This window comes from Oncorhynchus nerka, linkage group LG20 (genome assembly GCF_034236695.1).
Source record: "Oncorhynchus nerka isolate Pitt River linkage group LG20, Oner_Uvic_2.0, whole genome shotgun sequence".
NCBI lineage: Eukaryota > Metazoa > Chordata > Actinopteri > Salmoniformes > Salmonidae > Oncorhynchus > Oncorhynchus nerka.
This window is the reverse complement of record NC_088415.1, coordinates 34,910,856-34,931,512: the sequence shown is the minus strand read 5'-3', so window position 1 is coordinate 34,931,512 and position 20,657 is coordinate 34,910,856. Positions and strand designations below refer to the sequence as shown.

The window sequence follows — 20,657 nt, the reverse complement described above, 5'->3', positions numbered from 1 at the left end:
ATTATTGAGCTGCCATCCTGTGGTTGGACAGTGTTACTGGCATTACACAGACTCTACTCTCTGTTTTGTACATTATTGAGCTGCCATCCTGTGGTTGGACAGTGTTACTGGCATTACAGACTTTACTCTCTGCTTTGTAATTCATTGAGCTGCCATCCTGTGGTTGAACAGTGTTACTGGCATTACACAGAATCTACTCTCTGTTTTGTACATTATTGAGCTGCCATCCTGTGGTTGAACAGTGTTACTGGCATTACACAGACTCTACTCTCTGTTTTGTACATTATTGAGCTGCCATCCTGTGGTTGAACAGTGTTACTGGCATTACACAGAATCTACTCTCTGTTTTGTACATTATTGAGCTGCCATCCTGTGGTTGAACAGTGTTACTGGCATTACACAGAATCTACTCTCTGCTTTGTAATTCATTGAGCTGCCATCCTGTGGTTGAACAGTGTTACTGGCATTACACAGACTCTACTCTCTGTTTTGTACATTATTGAGCTGCCATCCTGTGGTTGGACAGTGTTACTGGCATTACACAGAATCTACTCTCTGCTTTGTAATTCATTGAGCTGCCATCCTGTGGTTGAACAGTGTTACTGGCATTACACAGACTCCTTTACTCTCTGTTTTGTACTTTATTGAGCTGCCATCCGGTGGTTGAACAGTGATATTACAGTTCATTCAAACTACGTTGATATGTACAGGTAACTGCCAAAACAAAGGAAACAACAACATAAAGAGTCTAAATCGGGCGTTGGACCACGAGCCAGATCAGCTTCAAAGCGCCTTGGCATCCATTCTGGAACTCTGTTGGAGGGATGCAACACCCTTCTTCCACCAGAAATTCCATTATTTGGTGTTTTGTTGATGGTGGCCCCGCTCCAGAATCCCGTAAGTGGTCAATTGGGTTGAGATCTGGTGACTGAGACAACCATGGCATATGGTTTACATCGTTTTCATGCCCATCAAACCATTCAGTGACCTGTGGATGAGGGTATTGTCATCCCATGAGTGCATAGCAATGGTAGCCAGAATATTGAGCAACTGGGCCTACCAAGCGTTTGTTTCTGAACTTTTTACAACCTGTTTCTCCCCAATTGGTAGTTACAGTCTTGTCCCATTGCTGCAACTCCCATACGGACTCGGGAGAGGCGAAGGCCGAGAGCCAAGTGTCCTCTGAAACGCGACCTGTCAAGCCACACTGCTCGTTTAACCCAGAAGCCAGCCGCACCAATGTGTCGGAGGAAACACGTCCAGCTGGCGACTCGAGGTCAGCTTGCAGGCACCCGGCCCACCACATGGAGTCGCTAGAGCGCGATGGAACAAGGAAATCCCGGCCAGCCAAACCTGCCCCTAACCCAGACGACGCTGGGCCAATTGTGCACCGCCTCATGGGTTTCCCGGTCATGGCCAGGTGTGACACAGCCTGGGATTGAACCCGGTTCTGTAGTGATGCCTCAAGCACTGCAATGCAGTGCTTTATACAGTGGCACCACTCTGGAGGCCTCCAGCCCACCATTTCTATACATGACACTAAGCATGATGGGATGTTAATTCGTTGGTTAGAAATTGCTCAGGAAGCACACCTGTGTGGAAGCACCTGCTTTCAATATACGTTGTATCCCTCGTTTACTAAAGTGTTTCCTATATTTTGGCAGTTCAGGTTGGTTGAAGGAGATCCATTATTTCTGTCTGACCAAAGTGAAACTTGAGAAAATGCCTCTCTGTATCCGTTTACCCAATCACAACTACAAAACTATGTTCTAACTACATTTGGTCACTCAACTGGAGTGTAATGCTTTGTGGAAATAAGGAGTACATGCACTGCTAGCGTGGTGGAGGCTCACCTCAGGGTAGGACCACTCGGGCGAGTAGTCAGTGACCATGAAGAGTCTCCCTGTGGCCTGCAACATCCCCAGAGCCCCATGGGCCACGGCTGCAGACACCACCTCCGCCACGTCCATGTATGCCAGAGAGCCTGACTCCGTCCCTGCACCCCCAGCCCCGGCACCCAGAGACTGAGGGCTGCAACAGGGCTGGAGACAGAGCTCTGAGGGGCTGTATCCTGCCCCCCGGGCTCCTCCTACCCCTCCGTCCTCCTGGCCCTGCTGGGGAGCTCCACTAGGCGTGGCCTGACCGTCTGAGCCGTGGTTGGCCACCAGCTGGTGGTTGTAAAGAGCTCCCCCGGCAGCCATGTTGGTTCCACTACCGTCCACAGAGATGAAGTCATTGATGAGGTCAGAGAACTGGTTTCCAAAGGAGATGTCGAAGTGGTCCAGGCTGATCTCCATGCCTCCCCCTCCTGCTCCCCCGTTAGAGCCCGATCCGCCCAGGCCCTGGTGGGGCCCCACGGTGTTGTAGAGGCCCTGGACCATCCCAGCCCCCTGGAGGAGGGGCTGCAGCTGCTGCTGTGAGCGGTTGCTGCCGTCGTTGTTGATGCCATTTCCGTTATGCATGGTCACTCCTTCCCCTCCTCCTCCGCCTCCCTGACCTCCTCCACCATTGGCCTGCTGCAGGTAGTGCTCTGTCCCTCCTCCCTCTGGGTTGCCTCCTCCACAGGCCTGGAGGTGATCCCCAGGCTTCAGTAGGCCCTCTCCATTCTCTGTTCCCCCTGCCTGGCCTGAGCCCACGCTGCCTGGCTGCTCCAGACCCACCACCTCCTCATGCTCTGGCCCCAGCCCAGGGAAGCCCCCCTGGTACTGCAGAAGTTGGAGAGACCCAGGCCCCTGCCCTGGCCCCTCGGTGGGGGAGCCACCGTTGCAGTTGGCCCTATGGTGGCTCTGGTGGTGGTGGTGGAGGTGGCCGTTAATGCCAGGGGAGTCCGTCTTGACCACCTGCAGGCCCATGTAGGCTGTGGAGTCGTGGGAGTTGTGCTCCATCAGATGAGTCTTCTGGCCCATGGAGGACCTGCCCTGCTGGGCCTGGCCGGACTGCTGGGTGTCCTGGAGGAAGAAGCTGGGCGAGTGGCTCTGGTGGGAGAGGTGGGGGCTGTTCATAGCCTGGCCATAGCCCACTGACCCAGCCCCGGAGGAGTATTCCTGCTTGGCATCGATGGCGCTGAAGTCCATCTGCTCCAGGGTGGTGCTGGGGCTCAGGCCTCCTCCAGAGGGCAGCAGAGAGCCAGCCGGGGTCAGGCCGAGGGAGCCCTGCGCTGAACCAGTCCCAGAGGAACCAGCTCCACCTCCTCCACAGCTCACCACCGCCCCCACCTGATAGCCCTGCTCTGTGGCCAGCTGCTGCTCGAAGGACATGTCCTCCGTCTTGATGTTCTTCACCAGAGCAGAGTTGAAGCTGTATCCAGAGTCTGACATGGATGGAGAGCGCTGCATACTGCCGTTGGTGCCATTGGAGGAAGAGGAGGAAGAGGAGGAGCTGCCGCCCCCCTTCAGCCTGCTGCCCCCGTAGGTCTGGCCCTGCTTGGGGTTGTTGAGGAAGCAGTCAGGGTCAAAGTTCATGGTGGTCTCAGGTATCTTCATGCCTCCGGCATCCAGGCTGCTGGACAGGACCAGCTCCTCAGACACACCGGCTGCAGACAGCATGGACAGCCCATCTGCTCCCCCTGCCCCCCCGGGACCCTCCACAGCCCCTCCGCTGGGGAAGGCAAACTTGTGGTTGTCTGCCACCACACCGGACAACACCAGTCCCTGGGAGGCTGCGTCGGGGCCCATGAGGTGGGCGTTGGGGCCCCCATTGGGGGACATGCTGTAGCCGGGGTCCCCGGTCACCTCGGACATGAATACACTCTGGGACAGGCTGGACATGACGGAAGCCACGTGGCCCATGCCCGTCACCACGGGACTGTCAGCCATGTCTGGGTCGCTGTTCAGCCCGCTGCTGATGGACACGGGGGAGTTCTGGGTGGTATCAGGGACCTCCACCTGGTTGGTAGAGGACACCTCCGTGCTGTTCTGGTGCAGGAGAACGGGCTTGGGAATCTTGCCGTTGCGTTTCTCCCTGGCGCTGCCCCCTCCCCCTCCGTAACTTTTCCCCCCACCTCCATGGCTGCTGTGCTCGGTCTTGCCCTCGGACACGTCGTTGTTCTGGACCTCAGAGTGACCGCTGCTGTAGCCTCCACGGGGGTCCACCTTGGGGGAGATGATGCGGTGTTTGGCGCTGTTGCACTTGTGGTGCACACTGCTCCCTGCGCCTGTTAGAGGGACATAGGAGAGGTTACTGAGAGATAGCTCTAGGTACAGGAGAAGTCATCAGTCATTTACAAAGAATGCAGAATAGTACAGTGATTCTCCACTTGTCACTTAAATCTCGCTGTATTGATTACTTTCATTTGACTCCTGGGACTCTTTCATACTCATGCCTGTGTCCCCCCGTCAACGTTACGACTGTGGAAATGTCTGTAATCACCTGTCAAACACACCCCGGTACTGGCTGAAATGGGTTCAATGGAATACACTGGCTACAAGAATATTAGTGAGATTTAATGAACCGTCTCGACACGTCACAAGAAAGAGAAGAAAGATAACTTTATTTTAATGGGTGTTCATTTTTGGTGGATTTGAAAAAAGTTTGAATTTAATACAGTTTAAATATTTACAAATTACAATTAACTAAAAAATATAAACGCAACATGTAAAATGTTGGTCCCATGTTTCATGAACTGAAATAAAATATCCCAGAAATTTACTATACTCACAAATAGCTTATTTCTTTCAAATTTTGTTCACAAATTTGTTTAATTCCTTGTTAATGAGCATTTCTCCTTTGCCAAGAGAATCCATCCACCTGACAGGTGTGGCACTTCAAGAAGCTGGTTAAACAGCATGATCATTATAAAGGTGCACAAAAAAAGGACACTCTAAAATGTGCAGTTTTGTCACACAACACATATTTTGAGGGAGCGTGCAGTTGGCATGCTGACTGCAGGAATGTCTACCATAAGCTGCCTCTAACATCGTACGTCCAACCGCAGACCAGGTGTAACCACACCAGCCCAGGACCTCCACATCCAGCTTCTGATCTCAGCCACCTGGACAGCTGATGAAACTGGGTTTGCACAACCGAAGAATTGTGCACAAACTGTCAGAAACCATCTCAGGGAAGCTCATCTGTGTGCTCGTTGTCCTCACCAGGGTCTTGACCTGACTGTAGTTTGGCGTCGTAACCGACTTCAGTGGACAAATGCTCACCTTCGATAGCCAATGGCAGGCTGGAGAAGTGTGCTCTTCACGGATGAATCCCGGGTTTCAACTGTACCGGGCAGATGGCGTGGTGTGGGCGAGCAGTTTGCTGATGTCAACGTTGTGAACAGAGTGCCCCATGGTGGGGGTGGGGTTATGGTATGGGCAGGCATAAGCTACGGACAATGAACACAATTGTAATTTATCGAAGGCAATTCGAATGACCAGAGATACTGTGACGGGATCCTGAGGTCCATTGTGGTGCCATTCATACGCCGCCATCACCTCATGTTTCAGCATGATAATAAACAGCCCCATGTCACAAGCATCTATCTGCAGATAATTCCTGGAAGCTGAAAATATCCCAGTTCTTCCATGGCCTGTATACTCACCAGACATGTCACCCATCTGGGAAGCTCTGGATCGACGTGTACGACAGCGTGTTCCAGTTCCTGCCAACATCCAGCAACTTCACACAGCCATTGAAGAGGAATGGGACAACATTCCACAGGCCACAATCAACAAACGGCCTGATCAACTCTATGTGAAGGAGGTGTGTCTCGCTGCATGAGGCAAATGGTGATCACACTAAATACTGACTGGTTTTCTGACCCCTACCTTAAGGTATCGGTGACCAACAGATGCAGATCTGTATTCCCAGTCATGTGAAATCCAGAGGCTAATGGATACATTTAAATTGACTGATTTCCTTCCTTATATGAACTGAAATTGTATCATGTTGCGTTTATGATTTTGTTCAGTGCAGATGCGCTGAAATGAAAGCAACTTTTGAAAATGAACACTCGGATTATAGTGATATTATGTTTGATTGTCTCGATACCATCTACTGCATCTTGCCTATGCCGCTCTGTACCATCACTCATTCATATATCTTTATGTACATATTCTTTATCCCTTTACACTTGTGTGTATAAGGTAGTAGTTTTGGAATTGTTAGTTAGATTACTCGTTGGTTATTACTGCATTGTCGGAACTAGAAGCACAAGCATTTCGCTACACTCGCATTAACATCTGCTAACCATGTGTATGTGACAGATACAATTTTATTTTATTTTATTTAACTAGGCAAGTTACTTAAGAACAAATTCTTATTTACAATGACTGCTTACACCAGCCAAACCCGGACGATGCTGGGACAATTGTGCGCCACCCTATGGGACTCCCAATCACAGCTGGTTGTGATACAGCCGGGAATCGAACCAGGGTCTGTAGTGACGCCTCTAGCACTGAGATGCAGTGCCTTAGACCACTGTGCCACTCGGGAGCCCCAAACAATGTAAAGTATGTATAAATAGGGGTAATCTAGAGCCAAGCATGTTGATTTTTAATGTATCCTGCTATTGACACACTTGTTGAATTATGCAACAGAATGTGACTACAACAGTAATTCATGAGGTAGTCTAGACAGAGCAGGTGAGTGCAGGTAGGGTAGACAGAGCAGGTGAGTGCAGGTAGGGTAGACAGAGCAGGTGAGTGCAGGTAGTCTAGACAGAGCAGGTGAGTGCAGGTAGTCTAGACAGAGCAGGTGAGTGCAGGTAGTCTAGACAGAGCAGGTGAGTGCAGGTAGGGTAGACAGAGCAGGTGAGTGCAGGTAGGGTAGACAGAGCAGGTGAGTGCAGGTAGGGTAGACAGAGCAGGTGACTGCAGGTAGGGTAGACAGAGCAGGTGACTGCAGGTAGGGTAGACAGAGCAGGTGACTGCAGGTAGGATAGACAGAGCAGAGCAGGTGAGTGCAGGTAGGATAGACAGAGCAGGTGAGTGCAGGTAGGATAGACAGAGCAGGTGACTGCAGGTAGGATAGACAGAGCAGGTGACTGCAGGTAGGATAGACAGAGCAGGTGAGTGCAGGTAGGATAGACAGAGCAGGTGAGTGCAGGTAGGATAGACAGAGCAGGTGAGTGCAGGTAGGATAGACAGAGCAGGTGAGTGCAGGTAGGGTAGACAGAGCAGGTGAGTGCAGGTAGGGTAAACAGAGCAGGTGAGTGCAGGTAGGGTGGACAGAGCAGGTGACTGCAGGTAGGGTAGACAGAGCAGGTGTTTTGTGTATTTATGCAAATGAGGCACCTATCATTTTCTTTCTTTTAACACAAAATATTTTTTGAAATAGCTGACACAATAAGGACATGAATATATGAGTGCAAAAAAAAAAAGTACAATAAATTGAACACCTGAATTCACACGAAAATCCCTGAACGCCATTCATTATTTGTTCATGCCAGTAAAACATTTTTTTAAACCCTTTTAACAATTTCAGTGACCATTGCTAGTGGCAATCTAATTCACAAACTACCTCTGAGGGAAGGCTGTGAATGACTTGTTGGAGCAGCTCAGCAGAATGCTGACATTAATAAGAACACTGTCTGTGCTTTCATACCGAAACAAATCACCTGATAACAACATCCTTATCCAAGTCATTGTAATCGATTGTTTAATTGATTGGTGTGACTTTTGAGACCGTTTGAAATGGTGTCAATAAAACACAAGAGAGCCATGACCCTGACACTTTCCACATACACTAATGTAGGACCTCTACCTCTTCTCCTTCTCCCAACTCTTTGGCATTTGAGTAATTTACCAGACGCTCTTATCCAGAGCGACTTACATTGGTGCATTCCTCGTAAGATAGCGAGGTGAGACAGCAACACATCACAATCATAGCAAGAACATTTTCCCTCAGCCAAGTAGTTATCAACAGTCAGTGCTAGGACTACACCTTCTCCCCTTTCTCTCTCCCCCCTATCCCCTCCCCTCTCTACCTCTATCCCCTCCCCCTCTCTACCTCTATCCCTCCCCTCTCTACCTCTATCCCCTCCCCTCTCTACCTCTATCCCCTCCCCCTCTCTACTTCTATCCCCTCCCCCTCTCTACCTCTATCCCCTCCCCCTCTCTACCTCTATCCCCTCCCCCTCTCTACCTCTATCCCCTCCCCCTCTCTACCTCTATCTCCTGCTCCCTCTCTACCTCTATCCCCTGCTCCCTCTCTACCTCTAGCCCCTCCCCCTCTCTACCTCTAGCCCCTCCCCTCTCTACCCCTCCCCTCTCTACCTCTAGCCCCTCCCCCTTACCCAGGGTGCCTGTGCAGAGGCAGTTGTGGGTCCGGGGAGTTGGCTTGGTTTGGTGGCTGTCCAGAATCTGCTGCACCAGCTGCTCCACTGAGAAGCCAGAGCTGCTGTTCCCGTTGCTGCAAGTCCACTTGATGCCATGAACTGCCGGGAGAGAGGAGACAGAGATGTCAGCCAGTCCAGACCAACAGACCACCCCCACCCACACTACTGCAGGCTGCACCCCTATAACCCTGTGACCCACCCACATCTCTACACCCTAAACCCCCTCCTAATAGTCTGCGTCTGGATAGTTTAGACAGCACTGTTTGCATGAAGCTCTATTTGGACAGCTGCACATCTCTCACGTCTCCTCTCTTCCCCCCCACACCGCCCAACCTACCTACTGTGCTGTGAACTACTTGATGAAAGTAGCCAACCACACACAGGCCCGTTAACACACAACAGGCATGTTGGCTCCCTGCCTTGAGTCATTGTATTTGCCTCTGGCTGCCTGTAACTCCGGGGCTGTGATGTGGAAAACCACTGGAGAGGAACACAGTCTAGCTGCTAGATGAAGGAGAAGAGAGCCATTCGCCTGCATAAGTGCATTCCTGCCTGGCTGGCCTGCTCCGGTCACAGCTGGCTGCCACCGCCTAATACCTTTCACTGCTTTTCTGTCTCTGGCTTAGCAGCCAGGCTCCACTTCTCATCAGGCTGATAGTGATGCTGCTAACACAGGCAGCAGGCCCACACTATTACACATCATTGCTGCTATTGCTGCAGCGCCATGCTCTCAACCGGAAAACAACAAATATGGCCATGTTTCCGAAGTGGAGCATATTTAAAACATCTAACAGAAATCAAGGCAGCTCTGATATGGGTTCCCACGTCTCACTACCTCCCTCAGTTAAATAGGCAGAAGAAAGGGAGAGAGTAAATGTCTGTGTGTGTTAGCGAGAGACAGCGCACGAGAGAGAGAGAGAGCGAGAGAGTGAGAGAGCGAGAGAGAGAGAGAGAGAGAGAGAGAGAGCGAGAGAGAGCGAGAGAGAGAGAGAGAGAGTGAGAGACAGCGAGAGAGAGAGCGAGAGAGAGAGAGAGCGAGAGAGAGCGAGAGAGAGAGAGAGAGAGAGAGAGAGAGAGCGAGAGACAGCGAGAGAGAGAGCGAGAGAGAGAGAGAGAGCGAGAGAGAGAGAGAGAGAGAGAGAGATAAAGAGGAGAGAAAGATAGAGAGGGAAAGAGAGAGAGATAGAGAGCGAGAGAGAGAGAGAGAGAGAGAGAGAGAGAGCCTCTGCATGTGAGAAGTAAAGAGAAAGAGACAGGGTGAAATAAGAGTGTCGCTGCCAGACAGAGACAGAGGCAGAGAGAAAGCTAATCAGGGTGCTTTCACTTCAACGCTGGCGGATCACTAGCTGATTACCAGGCGATCACCAGTAGATGTCAGCAGAGCAGTAGTCGTGTAGACAGTCAGATTCAGCAGGCGGCAATGCAGCCCTCTGCTCCACTGAACACTACATTACTGAACACTACATTACTGAACACTACAGCGGGCCGGGGCCAGGGAAATACAGAAGCATCCCTGCCACAACACATCAGACCAACAATGACAGATTACTCTGGCTACATGAGTCTCAAAGACAATGCATGAAGTAAGCAAGACAGTAATGAAGGCACAGCTTCACAAAAAGATAACTGATGTAGTCAGACACTCATATCTGTTGTTCAACTGTTTCTCTGTGAATTAGATACATATTAAAATGACTTGTCTGACTTCATAACGGTTTGGCTTCAGTAACACATCAGAGACGTAAAGTTATAAGTTGTTGGTGTCCTGACGCGGGTCCCCCTTCGTGACAAAGCCAGAGCAGAGCGACAGTAGGGTGCTAACTCAGAGCTTTGACAGGCCTCGGAGTGACAGAGCAACGCTACCGCTGACATACACCATGTATCCCAACTCCTGTCTGCAGCTGCCTCACTATGGCACTGATGCCCCGTGCCACTCTGCCAGGGTTTGTCATAGGTCGCTAAAGGCTCTCCTGCATCACTAGTCCCACCAGCTCATTCCTGTGACATCATCAGGATGCATGCATGTTGGGGATGTTGGCTGATGAGCAGCACCTGTCTTCAGGATACACAGATCACATCACATTGTCTTCTGCACCACTGGGCACTGACTGTGGTAGGTGTGCCGTGCCCTGCTAGTCTGGTCTAGCCCTGGATGGAGGGTTTGGAGGGAGGGAAGGAAGGAGAGAGAGAGGGAGGGAGGGATGGAGGGAGGGAGGGAAGGAGAGAGAGAGGGAGAGGGATGGAGGGAAGGAAGGAGAGAGAGAGGGAGGGATGGATGGAGGGAGGGAAGGAGAGAGAGGGAGAGGGATGGATGGAGGGAGGGAGGGAAGGAAGGAGAGAGGGGGAGAGGGATGGAGGGAGGGAAGGAAGGAGAGAGGAGGAGGGAAGGAAGGAGAGAGAGGGAGAGGGATGGAGGGAGGGAAGGAAGGAGAGAGAGGGAGAGGGATGGATGGAGGGAGGGAGGGAGGAGGGAGAGAGAGAGAGAGAGGGAGGGATGGATGGAGGGAGGAGGGAAGGAAGGCGAGAGAGGGAGAGGGAGGGAGGGAGGGAAGGAAGGAGGGAGAGGGATGGAGGGAGGGAAGGAAGGAGAGAGGGGGAGAGGGATGGATGGAGGGAGGGAGGGAAGGAAGGAAAGAGAGGGATAGATGGAGGGAGGGAAGGAAGGAAGGAGAGAGAGGGAGGGATGGATGGAAGGAGGGAAGGAGAGAGAGGGAGAGGGATGGATGGAGGGAGGGAGGGAAGGAAGGAGAGAGAGGGAGAGGGATGGAGGGAGGGAAGGAAGGAGAGAGAGGGAGAGGGATGGATGGAGGGAGGGAGGGAGAGAGAGAGGGAGGGATGGAGGGAGGGAGGGAAGGAGAGGGATGGATGGAGGGAGGGAAGGAAGGAGAGAGAGAGGGAGGGATGGATGGAGGGAGGGAGGGAAGGAAGGAGAGAGAGAGAGGGAGGGGGATGGAGGGAGGGAGGGAGGGAAGGAAGGAGAGAGAGGGAGAGGGATGGATGGAAGGAGGGAAGGAAGGAGAGAGGGGAGAGGGATGGAGGGAAGGAAGGAGAGAGGGGGAGAGGGATGGATGGAGGGAGGGAGGGAAGGAAGGAGAGAGAGAGGGAGGGATGGAGGGAGGGAGGGAGGGAAGGAGAGAGAGGGAGAGGGATGGAGGGAGGGAAGGAAGGAGAGAGAGGGGAGAGGGATGGAGGGAGGGAGGGAAGGAAGGAGAGAGAGGGAGAGGGATGGAGGGAGGGAAGGAAGGAGAGAGAGGGAGAGGGATGGATGGAGGGAGGGAGGGAGGGAAGGAAGGAGAGAGAGAGGGAGGGATGGATGGAGGGAGGGAGGGAAGGAAGGAGAGAGAGGGAGAGGGAAGGAGGGAGGGAGGGAGGGAAGGAAGGAGAGAGAGGGAGAGGGATGGATGGAGGGAGTGAGGGAGGGAAGGAAGGAGAGAGAGAGGGAGGGATGGATGGAGGGAGGGAGGGAAGGAAGGAGAGAGGGGGAGAGGGATGGATGGAGGGAGGGAGGGAGGGAAGGAAGGAGAGAGAGGGAGAGGGAGGGATGGATGGAAGGAGGGAAGGAGAGAGAGGGAGAGGGATGGATGGAGGGAGGGAGACTGCTGGTGTGTTGGTCTGAGCTCCTGGTGGATTCATGCGTTATAAGCAGGATTGGGGCATGGCTGACTCCAGGGCTAGGGCATCACTGGGTCTGGGCTACTGCCTGTTTACTACATTAGAGGAGGGCAGTGAGTCAAGCTGCCTGGCTGGTCTGCTGCCTTCTCATTGGTCGATCTGCCCTCTCATAATATGACTGAGCAGAGAAACCAGTCTCTGACCCCTAGTCCAACCTTCATCCGCGGATCTCTCCCCGAGCCTCAGCAACTACCTCTAGCGCTGGGGGAAGGAGCAGGTCAAAGGCCATGGTGAGTATCTGTGTGGATGTACTTGTGCATTTCTGTGTGTGTGGTGTGTGTGTGTGTGTGTGTGTGTGTGTGTGTGTGTGTGTAGTTGTGTGTGGTTGCTATGGTGAGAAAGGTTTTGGTCAGAAGCAAAACACAAATAGCTTTACGAGGCTCCAGTGAACCATAGAGGCCGAATTCTTGCTTTGTTTTTGTGTCCTTAGACATGTTTAAGGCTTTGTGCAGTGGGGCATCATGGGAGCATAAAACAAGAGGGAAATAAGACAATTGCAGAAGTCTAGAAAGAGAAATGGGCTCAGCTCAAATGTTTGCAGTGAAACAACTCTTTGGGTGCCGGGTTTAAAAGTCATATACTGGAATAAAGGAAAAACCCGCATTTTAATGTTTCGTTTTTTAGCAGCAGAGGTCAAAACAAACGGCCGCATTTTGGCATAAAGCCTTCGTCATCATCCACCCATATTTACAGATGACGTCACTTTGTAAGCACTGCTTCTTTCACATACATTATTTACATACATTATTCACATACTTGTCCTACTGTTTTCCACATGAGCTTCAAAATGTAAACAACACGAAACAAAGAAAGGCACAGCTGTTGCCCACAGGACACAACGTAAGAGGAGTTCTGCATTAAGGCCCTTAGGGGCTTTCTGCTTGGAAGCCGTGGATATAATATGCACCTCTCTGTGGCAGCCCGTTTTCTCTACCAAGTTCCAATTCTCCCAAGAAAAGAACTCTTCGATGTTTATGTTGAGTCTGTGCACTAAGATCAAGTGAACAGTAGAAGTCTCCCAGACCCAGTCTAGAAGTATGCACTACAGAGCCTAAAGCCAACATGCATATCAGATGGTACCAAGACACATGGCTTATAACGTCAAACATACCTTCGTTTCCCACCGTCCTTAGTTCCCAACAGAGATTTGCATCCGGCCTCGTCCTCTCCATGGGCCTACCGTACACCTCTGAGGAGTGGCATTCCAAGTCTCCTTCACACCCATGAGAGATCCATAGTGTTACACTACACACTACGCTTCCTCAAGTGTACAGTGGCGAAAGCCCACCTACATCTGCTGACGAAGCATAGCTGCTTGTGTAAAGATGTACAGTTGTACAGCATGTACATTAGGTAAAGGCCTACTGCATTATTCACAGCTGAATAATGCACCAATATAATATAAGGCTGCTGTGCACTTCGCCTGCACCCCTCCGCGTCCTTATGATCAACGAAAGAAGCTGTTCTGTCAACACACCACTAGGTGGCACTGTTGCTCTACCGTAGACGGAATGTTATTCTGGTTTGTTTAAAACCTGTAAAAGTCTAAGCTGTTGGAGGGGGGGTTACTAAACTAACATATTCTATTGTTTTAAAATGGTCATAGATGATTTGGATGATTTAGCTATTTGATTTTTTAGTTATCAAAAAATATACTGTATTTAAAAATGATTAGATAAAATATTGAATTAGGGCTTTACTACTAAAGCCTACAGAAATGCTTTGAATAACACATTCAGAAATGGCAAAAAAAGATAGTCATAAAATAGATCATAAGGAATCAGGTTTTGAAGTGTCTGTCTGATATGTAGGAGATATAAGAAAGCTCAGGGAATATATACAGTATGTATCTATTTTTAGACACAAATTTAACCCCTTATTTTTGTTGGTACAAAAACAACCTCCATACTTCCATTGGTTCGTATGGATTACATTCAGACGAGTCCCGTGACACTCTTGGGGGTAGTAGAGCAAAACGGAGAACACCATCGTGTTCGTGAGAGTCGCCCCTTTCCATAATAGTTTTGTCGGGCCAAACTGTTCGGACGTTACAGACGTTTTCGTGAGATTTTCAGGATTGTCTCATGGTCTGACAAACACAGCTGTGGCTCGGCCACCTCCCAGCCCCTGATATCTCCAGCTTAAACTGATGCTGGACTTTGATGGGGATTTTTAGAATGATGTTAATTAGATTAAACAACGAGTGCGTCAATAGACTCTTAAGGATTAAAAAAAAGAGGATAGAGGGAGTGAGGGAGGGAGAAAGAGACAAAGGGAGAGAGATGGGGGGTTGTAGGCTGCTTCGTTGCCATTTCTCTGTATCCCAAATGGCATCCTATTCCCTACACAGTGCACTGCTTTTGACTAGGGTCTATAGAGTGCCATTAGGGACACAGACTGTATGTGGCCTTCTCATGTAGCCTGTCAGCTAGAAGGCATCTCACCCTCCTCGGTCCTCTGTGTCCAAACTCCCCAAAGTGAATGACTTCACACATTACCGAAATAAAGCCCCAGACCTAATGAAGAGAGTAGTTCACCGCAGCACTGTTACCTGTCCTGATCTGACCTGTCCTGGGGTGAATGGGGTGCTGTGACTCCTAAAATGATCGTCAGAGGAACAGTGAAGGGGATAACGATAGGGGAGCATAAGCTCTGGTGATCATGATCAGCGTGTGTGTGTGTGTGTGTGTGTGTTAGGGCCCCTGGCTGGCTGGTCTGTATTCACGGAGCATCTGTCTCTCTCTTAAAGCTGCTGACACACTACTCTCTACCTGGTCATCAATAATCAGCCCTGTGAACATCACTCACCGTCACCGCCCTGCCCCTGCCAACACACACACACAGACACACACGCACATACACACAGCCTGGAGTCTGGCCATTAACAACTCTCCCACTGATTTTCAGAAGCCCCTGATTGACTATTATCATTAGACAAACCCTGACATTTTACCAAACACTGTCTCAGACACCGTCTCAGACACCGTCTCAGACACCGTCTCAAACACCGTCTCAAACACCGTCTCAGACACCGTCTCAAACACTGTCTCAAACACTGTCTCAGACACTGTCTCAAACACTGTCTCAGAAACTGTCTCAAATACTGTCTCAGACACTGTCTCAAACACTGTCTCAGACACTGTCTCAAATACTGTCTCAAACACTGTCTCAGACACTGTCTCAAACACTGTCTCAGACACTGTCTCAAATACTGTCTCAAACACTGTCTCAAACACTGTCTCAGACACTGTCTCAAATACTGTCTCAAACACTGTCTCAAACACTGTCTCAGACACTGTCTCAAACACTGTCTCAGAAACTGTCTCAAATACTGTCTCAAACACTGTCTCAGACACTGTCTCAAACACTGTCTCAGACATTGTCTCAAACACTGTCTCAGACACCGTCTCAGACACCGTCTCAAACACCGTCTCAGACACTGTCTCAAACACTGTCTCAAACACTGTCTCAGACACTGTCTCAAACACTGTCTCAAACACTGTCTCAAACACTGTCTCAGACACCGTCTCAAACACTGTCTCAGACACCGTCTCAAACACTGTCTCAGACACGGTCTCAAACACGGCGCTGGACAGAAGAATGGCGCAGGCAGTCCATAACAACACGTCTACTACGTGTCTTTAAGCAATTAGTAAACCAGGTTACATCAGAGAGAGAGAGAGAGGGGGGAGGTGAGAAGGATTTCTGGTGAGTCAGAGACTCTTCCTCCCACACAAAGGCATCAATCAACAGAGCTCTCCCCTGCTCTATGCTGGACCTGCTCTGCCTGACTGGGAGGATGTGAGGCCAGGGCTGTGTGCTCTCAGGCTGACCACTGTGGTGCCGGAGGGCTGGGGGAAAGATAACCCCTGACCCCTGTCTACCAGATGGCTCCAGGCAGGGCAGGAACACAGAAACAATAAAAACAATAACAAGATGGTAACAGTTTAGCAACCAGGACATGCCTCTGAGAGAGCCACTTAGGCTACTCCAATAATAAGGCTAGGAGAGGTCTGAGCATTAAAAACCCAGACGTGAATGTCTGGATAGCCTCTATGTGTGTCTGGGGCTCTTAGTGCCGGACCCTTGAGAAGAGCTTGCACCTGGTCATGTATCAGGCTTTGAAAAGGCTTGGAGCACTCAATGCTGTACTCGGAATGTGATAGGTCAGATACTCACACATGGGCTTGAGCTGGCCAATCAGCTCCTCCTTGGTCCATTTGGCCCACTCCTTCTTGTCCGTGTTGATGGAGCACAGGATTGGCCCGCATGGCTTCCCACAATCCTCTATGGCCGGCACATTCAAGTAGTGGACGAGCACGATGTCAGGGTTCTGAGAGAGAGAGAGAGAGAGAGAGAGAGAGAGAGAGAGAGAGAGAGAGAGAGAGAGAGAGAAATAGAGAGAGAGAGAGAGAGAGAGAGAGAGAGAAAGAGAGAGAAAGAGAGAGAAATAGAGAGAGAGAGGGAGAGAGAGAGAGAGAAAGAGAGAGAGCGAGAGAGAGAGAGAGAGAGAGAGAGAGAGAGAGAGAGAGAGAGAAAGAGAGAGAGAGAGAGAGAGAGAGAGAGAGAAAGAGAGAGAAAGAGAGAGAAATAGAGAGAGAGAGAGAGAGAGAGAGAGAGAGAGAAAGAGAGAGAGAGAGAGAGAGAGAGAGAGAGAGAGAGAAAGAGAGAGAAAGAGAGAGAAATAGAGAGAGAGAGGGAGAGAGAGAGAGAGAAAGAGAGAGAGCGAGAGAGAGAAAGGGAGAGAGAGAGAGAGAGAGAAAGAGAGAGAGGTTTGTTTAGTCAGCAGACTGACTGTGTTGTGTGGTAACAGTGAGAGAGTCCCAGAGAGGGAAGAGACCCAGCTGGAAGTGTAACACCTAACACTACAGCTGGTGTGTCAGCACACAGACATGCTGCTGGAATAGGTTGTTGTTGGAGAGACTGCATGGTATTTCTCACACAAAGAATGGAGTGAGAAAAACTCAGAGAGAGAATGAGAGACAGAGAGAGAGAGAAACTCAGAGAGAGAGAGAGAGAGAGAGAGAGAGAGAGAGAAAAGCAAAACAGAAGTGGGTCTCTGAAGGAAGATTTGGAAGGGGAGTTAAAACCTCTTTGGAAGGGTTGTGTGTGTGTGTGTGTCTGTGTACTGTATGTGTTCTCGTATGTGTGTGCGTGTGGTAATTGCCCTACGTGCATGTAACACACTAACACGCATTTTGTGAAGTCCTCCCACATGCCGAGCCAATGCCCTCTATTAACTTGCCAGTGTACCCAGTCAGAATCCACCTATTCCCCTCGCTGCCATCGTTACCTCCCTAAATTCCCTAAATTGACAGCTTATGAAAAATAGGTGCTGTTTAAAAGACCAGTTGAGCCGGTGTGAATAACATCAATTGTGATCTGTAATCATGAATAGCTTTGATTACTGTGCGGAGTAAACAGTGTCAGGAGAAACGCTCCCGGTCCTTAAGACCCCATTCATTACAAACACACAGTTGCCAATAACCACAGACACACGCCTTCGAACATACACTCACACAGAGGCAGAAATATTAGTTACTGCCACAAACACAGGCATGGAGACTACATCAGAGGATGGAAACACACCAAATAAAGAACACACACACACACACACAGAAATGCACAAGTACATCCACACAGATACTCACCATGGCCTTTGACCTGCTCCTTCACACACACACACACACACACACACACACACACACACACACACACACAGGGAAAAACAAAGACCTTGATGAAGGTCGAAGACACCATGTGTCTGAGTGCAGTTTGAAGCTTCATCAGTGTGATGTGGAGAACAAACCATCCTGCTGCCTCTTAATTCTAACACCATTAATGTTCCTGTCTGGACAAGAGCTTGTCTTTCTGTGGTGATCTGTTCAGGGCTTTGTGCACAGGACCAACTTTAGCATTGGAATCATGTCAAATTCAAAACAACAGAAATGTATTCTCTTTAAAAGGGCCGGCAGTTGTGATTACAGAGTTGTTCTCTGGTACAGTCTCTTGGAAGACTGGTCTGGTGTATAGTCTCCGTTGTATAGGGAGCTGGATGTTTAGTCTGATAGACTGTGGCCCTGGTCTCACTCCCCCAGCCCACTACAGCCGGACATTGAGGTGTGTTATCTCCTCTGTGATAAACCTTGTCCCTGTCCTCTGTCATTGGAGTCAACACACTGGGACGGCTGTGTCTCGCTTCCACGATGTCAGGGCGAGCGAGTGTGTAATGCCCCCAGATGGCATTACCAGCTGTGGTAATCGGCAGGCCATGCCCTCAATCCTTAACTAGCACGAGAGGGGTGAACAAAGGGCCGTAGCACGCACTGTATGAGCATGTTGGAGGAAGCACACACACTGAGAGGAAGGACACACACACACATACACACACACACATACACACACATACACACACACATACACACACACATACACACACACACACACACACACACACACACACACACACATACGCACAACCCCCCTCCATTCAACACCCACTCACACATAAAGGCACACAGCTGTTCTCTACCTCAGCACACACAGACATATTGCATATTGGCCTCTGCTCTACAATGAAAGGGAACATTTAGCTGGCAGCCTTACAGCTCATCCAAACACTAGTAATCTGTGGAGCCAGCTACAGCTAGGCTTTAGTATTATACACTGAGATATACATCCACAGCGGTGGTTCTGTCTCTAATGAAACACTAACACCTCTACACTGCTTTTAACCAGGGCCCTGTGGGAACAGGCTGCCTTTGGGATGAGGGCAGTACGTGACATGTAGCTGGAGCTCCTCTCTTCTCAGACTGTCTTCACATTCCTCACCGTCCCTCCTCCTTTCCGCCACCAAGAAAACAACACAATCAAAATAGAAAGCATCACATAAATCTATCAGGAGGGTCATTTCATTTCATTTCTTGTTGGCTGCTTTCTTTTCCTCTGTGTAATATCACCAGTTTGTTTCTCTGCAAAGGAAACGGGGGGAAACTTTAGCCCGGACAGTTTTTTGCAGAGAGAATGAGATCTCATTAACTTATTGATTAATTGTGTAATGCTCTCTTGGTTGTTTTCCTGCTCGTTCCCCATGCGGGTTTAGGGCCGCTTCCAACGGTACACTTCCACAGTGGGGAGAGTGGGATCTGGTTGCTGGAGTGTGTGTGGAGGGGGAATGTGTGTGTGTGTGTTTGTATGCACGCTCGTGTGTGAAGTGGAGTATGCTACAACTCCAACACCCAACACACAATCTGTTAGCGTGGGAGGCTCCAAGGTTAAGATGCACATCCAAGTGATAGCCAAGGTAAAAGCCCTACGTATCATGTGTGTGTAGACAGTGTTGTTGTGTTACTTTATTGCCTAGTCTAGTGCATATCCCCACAGCAGATGGATGGATGTTGCTAAATTAATTACCTATGGAGTCTAGGGGAGGCAGTCACAGGGGAGGAAGGCCTACTGAGGGGGTGGGGAACACACACACACACACGCACACACACACTACATTTGAGTAATTTAGCAGATGCTCTTATCCAGAGCGACTTACAGGAGCAATTAGGGTTATGTGCCTTGCTCAAGGGCACATCGGCAGATTTATTTTCACCTAGTTGGCTCAGGGAGTCGAACCAGCGACCTTTCTGTTACTGGCCCAATGTTCTTAACCGCCAGGCTACCTGCCTCCCACACTACCGTAAGACCAGGGAATAGTCGTAGCCAGGCAACAGGTTTCTTTGGCACCCACACACATGGAAGGCAATGTTCCTACGCTCAGCTCAGCTCTCAGCCTCAGCGACACCACCTTGCCCTGCAGCCAGTCCACACCACAGTGCTATAAAGCAGAGCTCAGGCAGGTTGCCACGGCTACAGCCAGGAAGAGACAGGCTGTGTCCCAAAATCACCATATTCTCCTTATAGTGCACTAGCAGGCCCCATAGGTGTGGCACACTATGTAGGTAACAGGGTTCCATTTGGAACACAGTCATAGCCTCATTACCAGGGTTATAGCTACAGAGTCGGACTATGCTCCTACCAGGACAGGCCATGTAGACTCAGGGCCCTCAACAGGCTCTGGCAGACACATACAGAAACCCCAGTACTTGTCCAATGGTGGAAACTAGACACAGTCATGTAATCTGTAACCGGGCCTGTAAGCCCTGGTGACCCCTGTCACAGCCCGTCGCCCTCTCCTCTCCTTGCCGCTCCTCTCCATGTAGCCGTCACCACCAACACGGTACTGTGCCTCATTAAGGAGAGAGAGGAGAGGGGAGAAGAGAGGAGAAAGGAGAGGAGAGGGGGGCTGGGAGACGGGATCTCCAAGCCCAGCGCTTCCTGGCACAACATTATTGTAGCAGATAGGCCTCTCTCTCTTACAATGAGCTGCGTAGCACAGGAGCGATAAGAACAGCCATTAACATCAAAGGATCGTAGTTAAGAAGAGGAGGCTTGGTGGGACGTGGAGGAGCTGAGGACTGATGGGGGAAACCTAGTGAGGAGCAAGATAAAGCAACCAGCCGCTCGGAGTGGAACGGCTTCAAAGAGAGGCTAGCTGCAAGCAGAGAGATACACGGAGAGAGAGGGAAGACAGATACACAGAGAGAGAGAGGGAAGACAGATACACAGAGAGAGAGGGAAGACAGATACAGAGAGAGAGAGAGGGAAGACAGATACACAGAGAGAGAGGGAAGACAGATACACAGAGAGAGGGACGACAGATACACAG

General features: G+C 50.2%; 1 protein-coding gene across 1 annotated transcript in view; it reads right to left on the bottom strand.

The window, feature by feature from the left end:
* LOC115102345 (calmodulin-binding transcription activator 1-like) overlaps positions 1 to 20,657 on the bottom strand; it is a 129,520-nt gene that overhangs the window by 39,843 nt on the left and 69,020 nt on the right. The window contains 3 exon segments of the mRNA XM_065006054.1: positions 1,854 to 4,153; positions 8,228 to 8,368; positions 16,121 to 16,274. Coding sequence (XP_064862126.1) covers positions 1,854 to 4,153; positions 8,228 to 8,368; positions 16,121 to 16,274 — 2,595 coding nt within the window.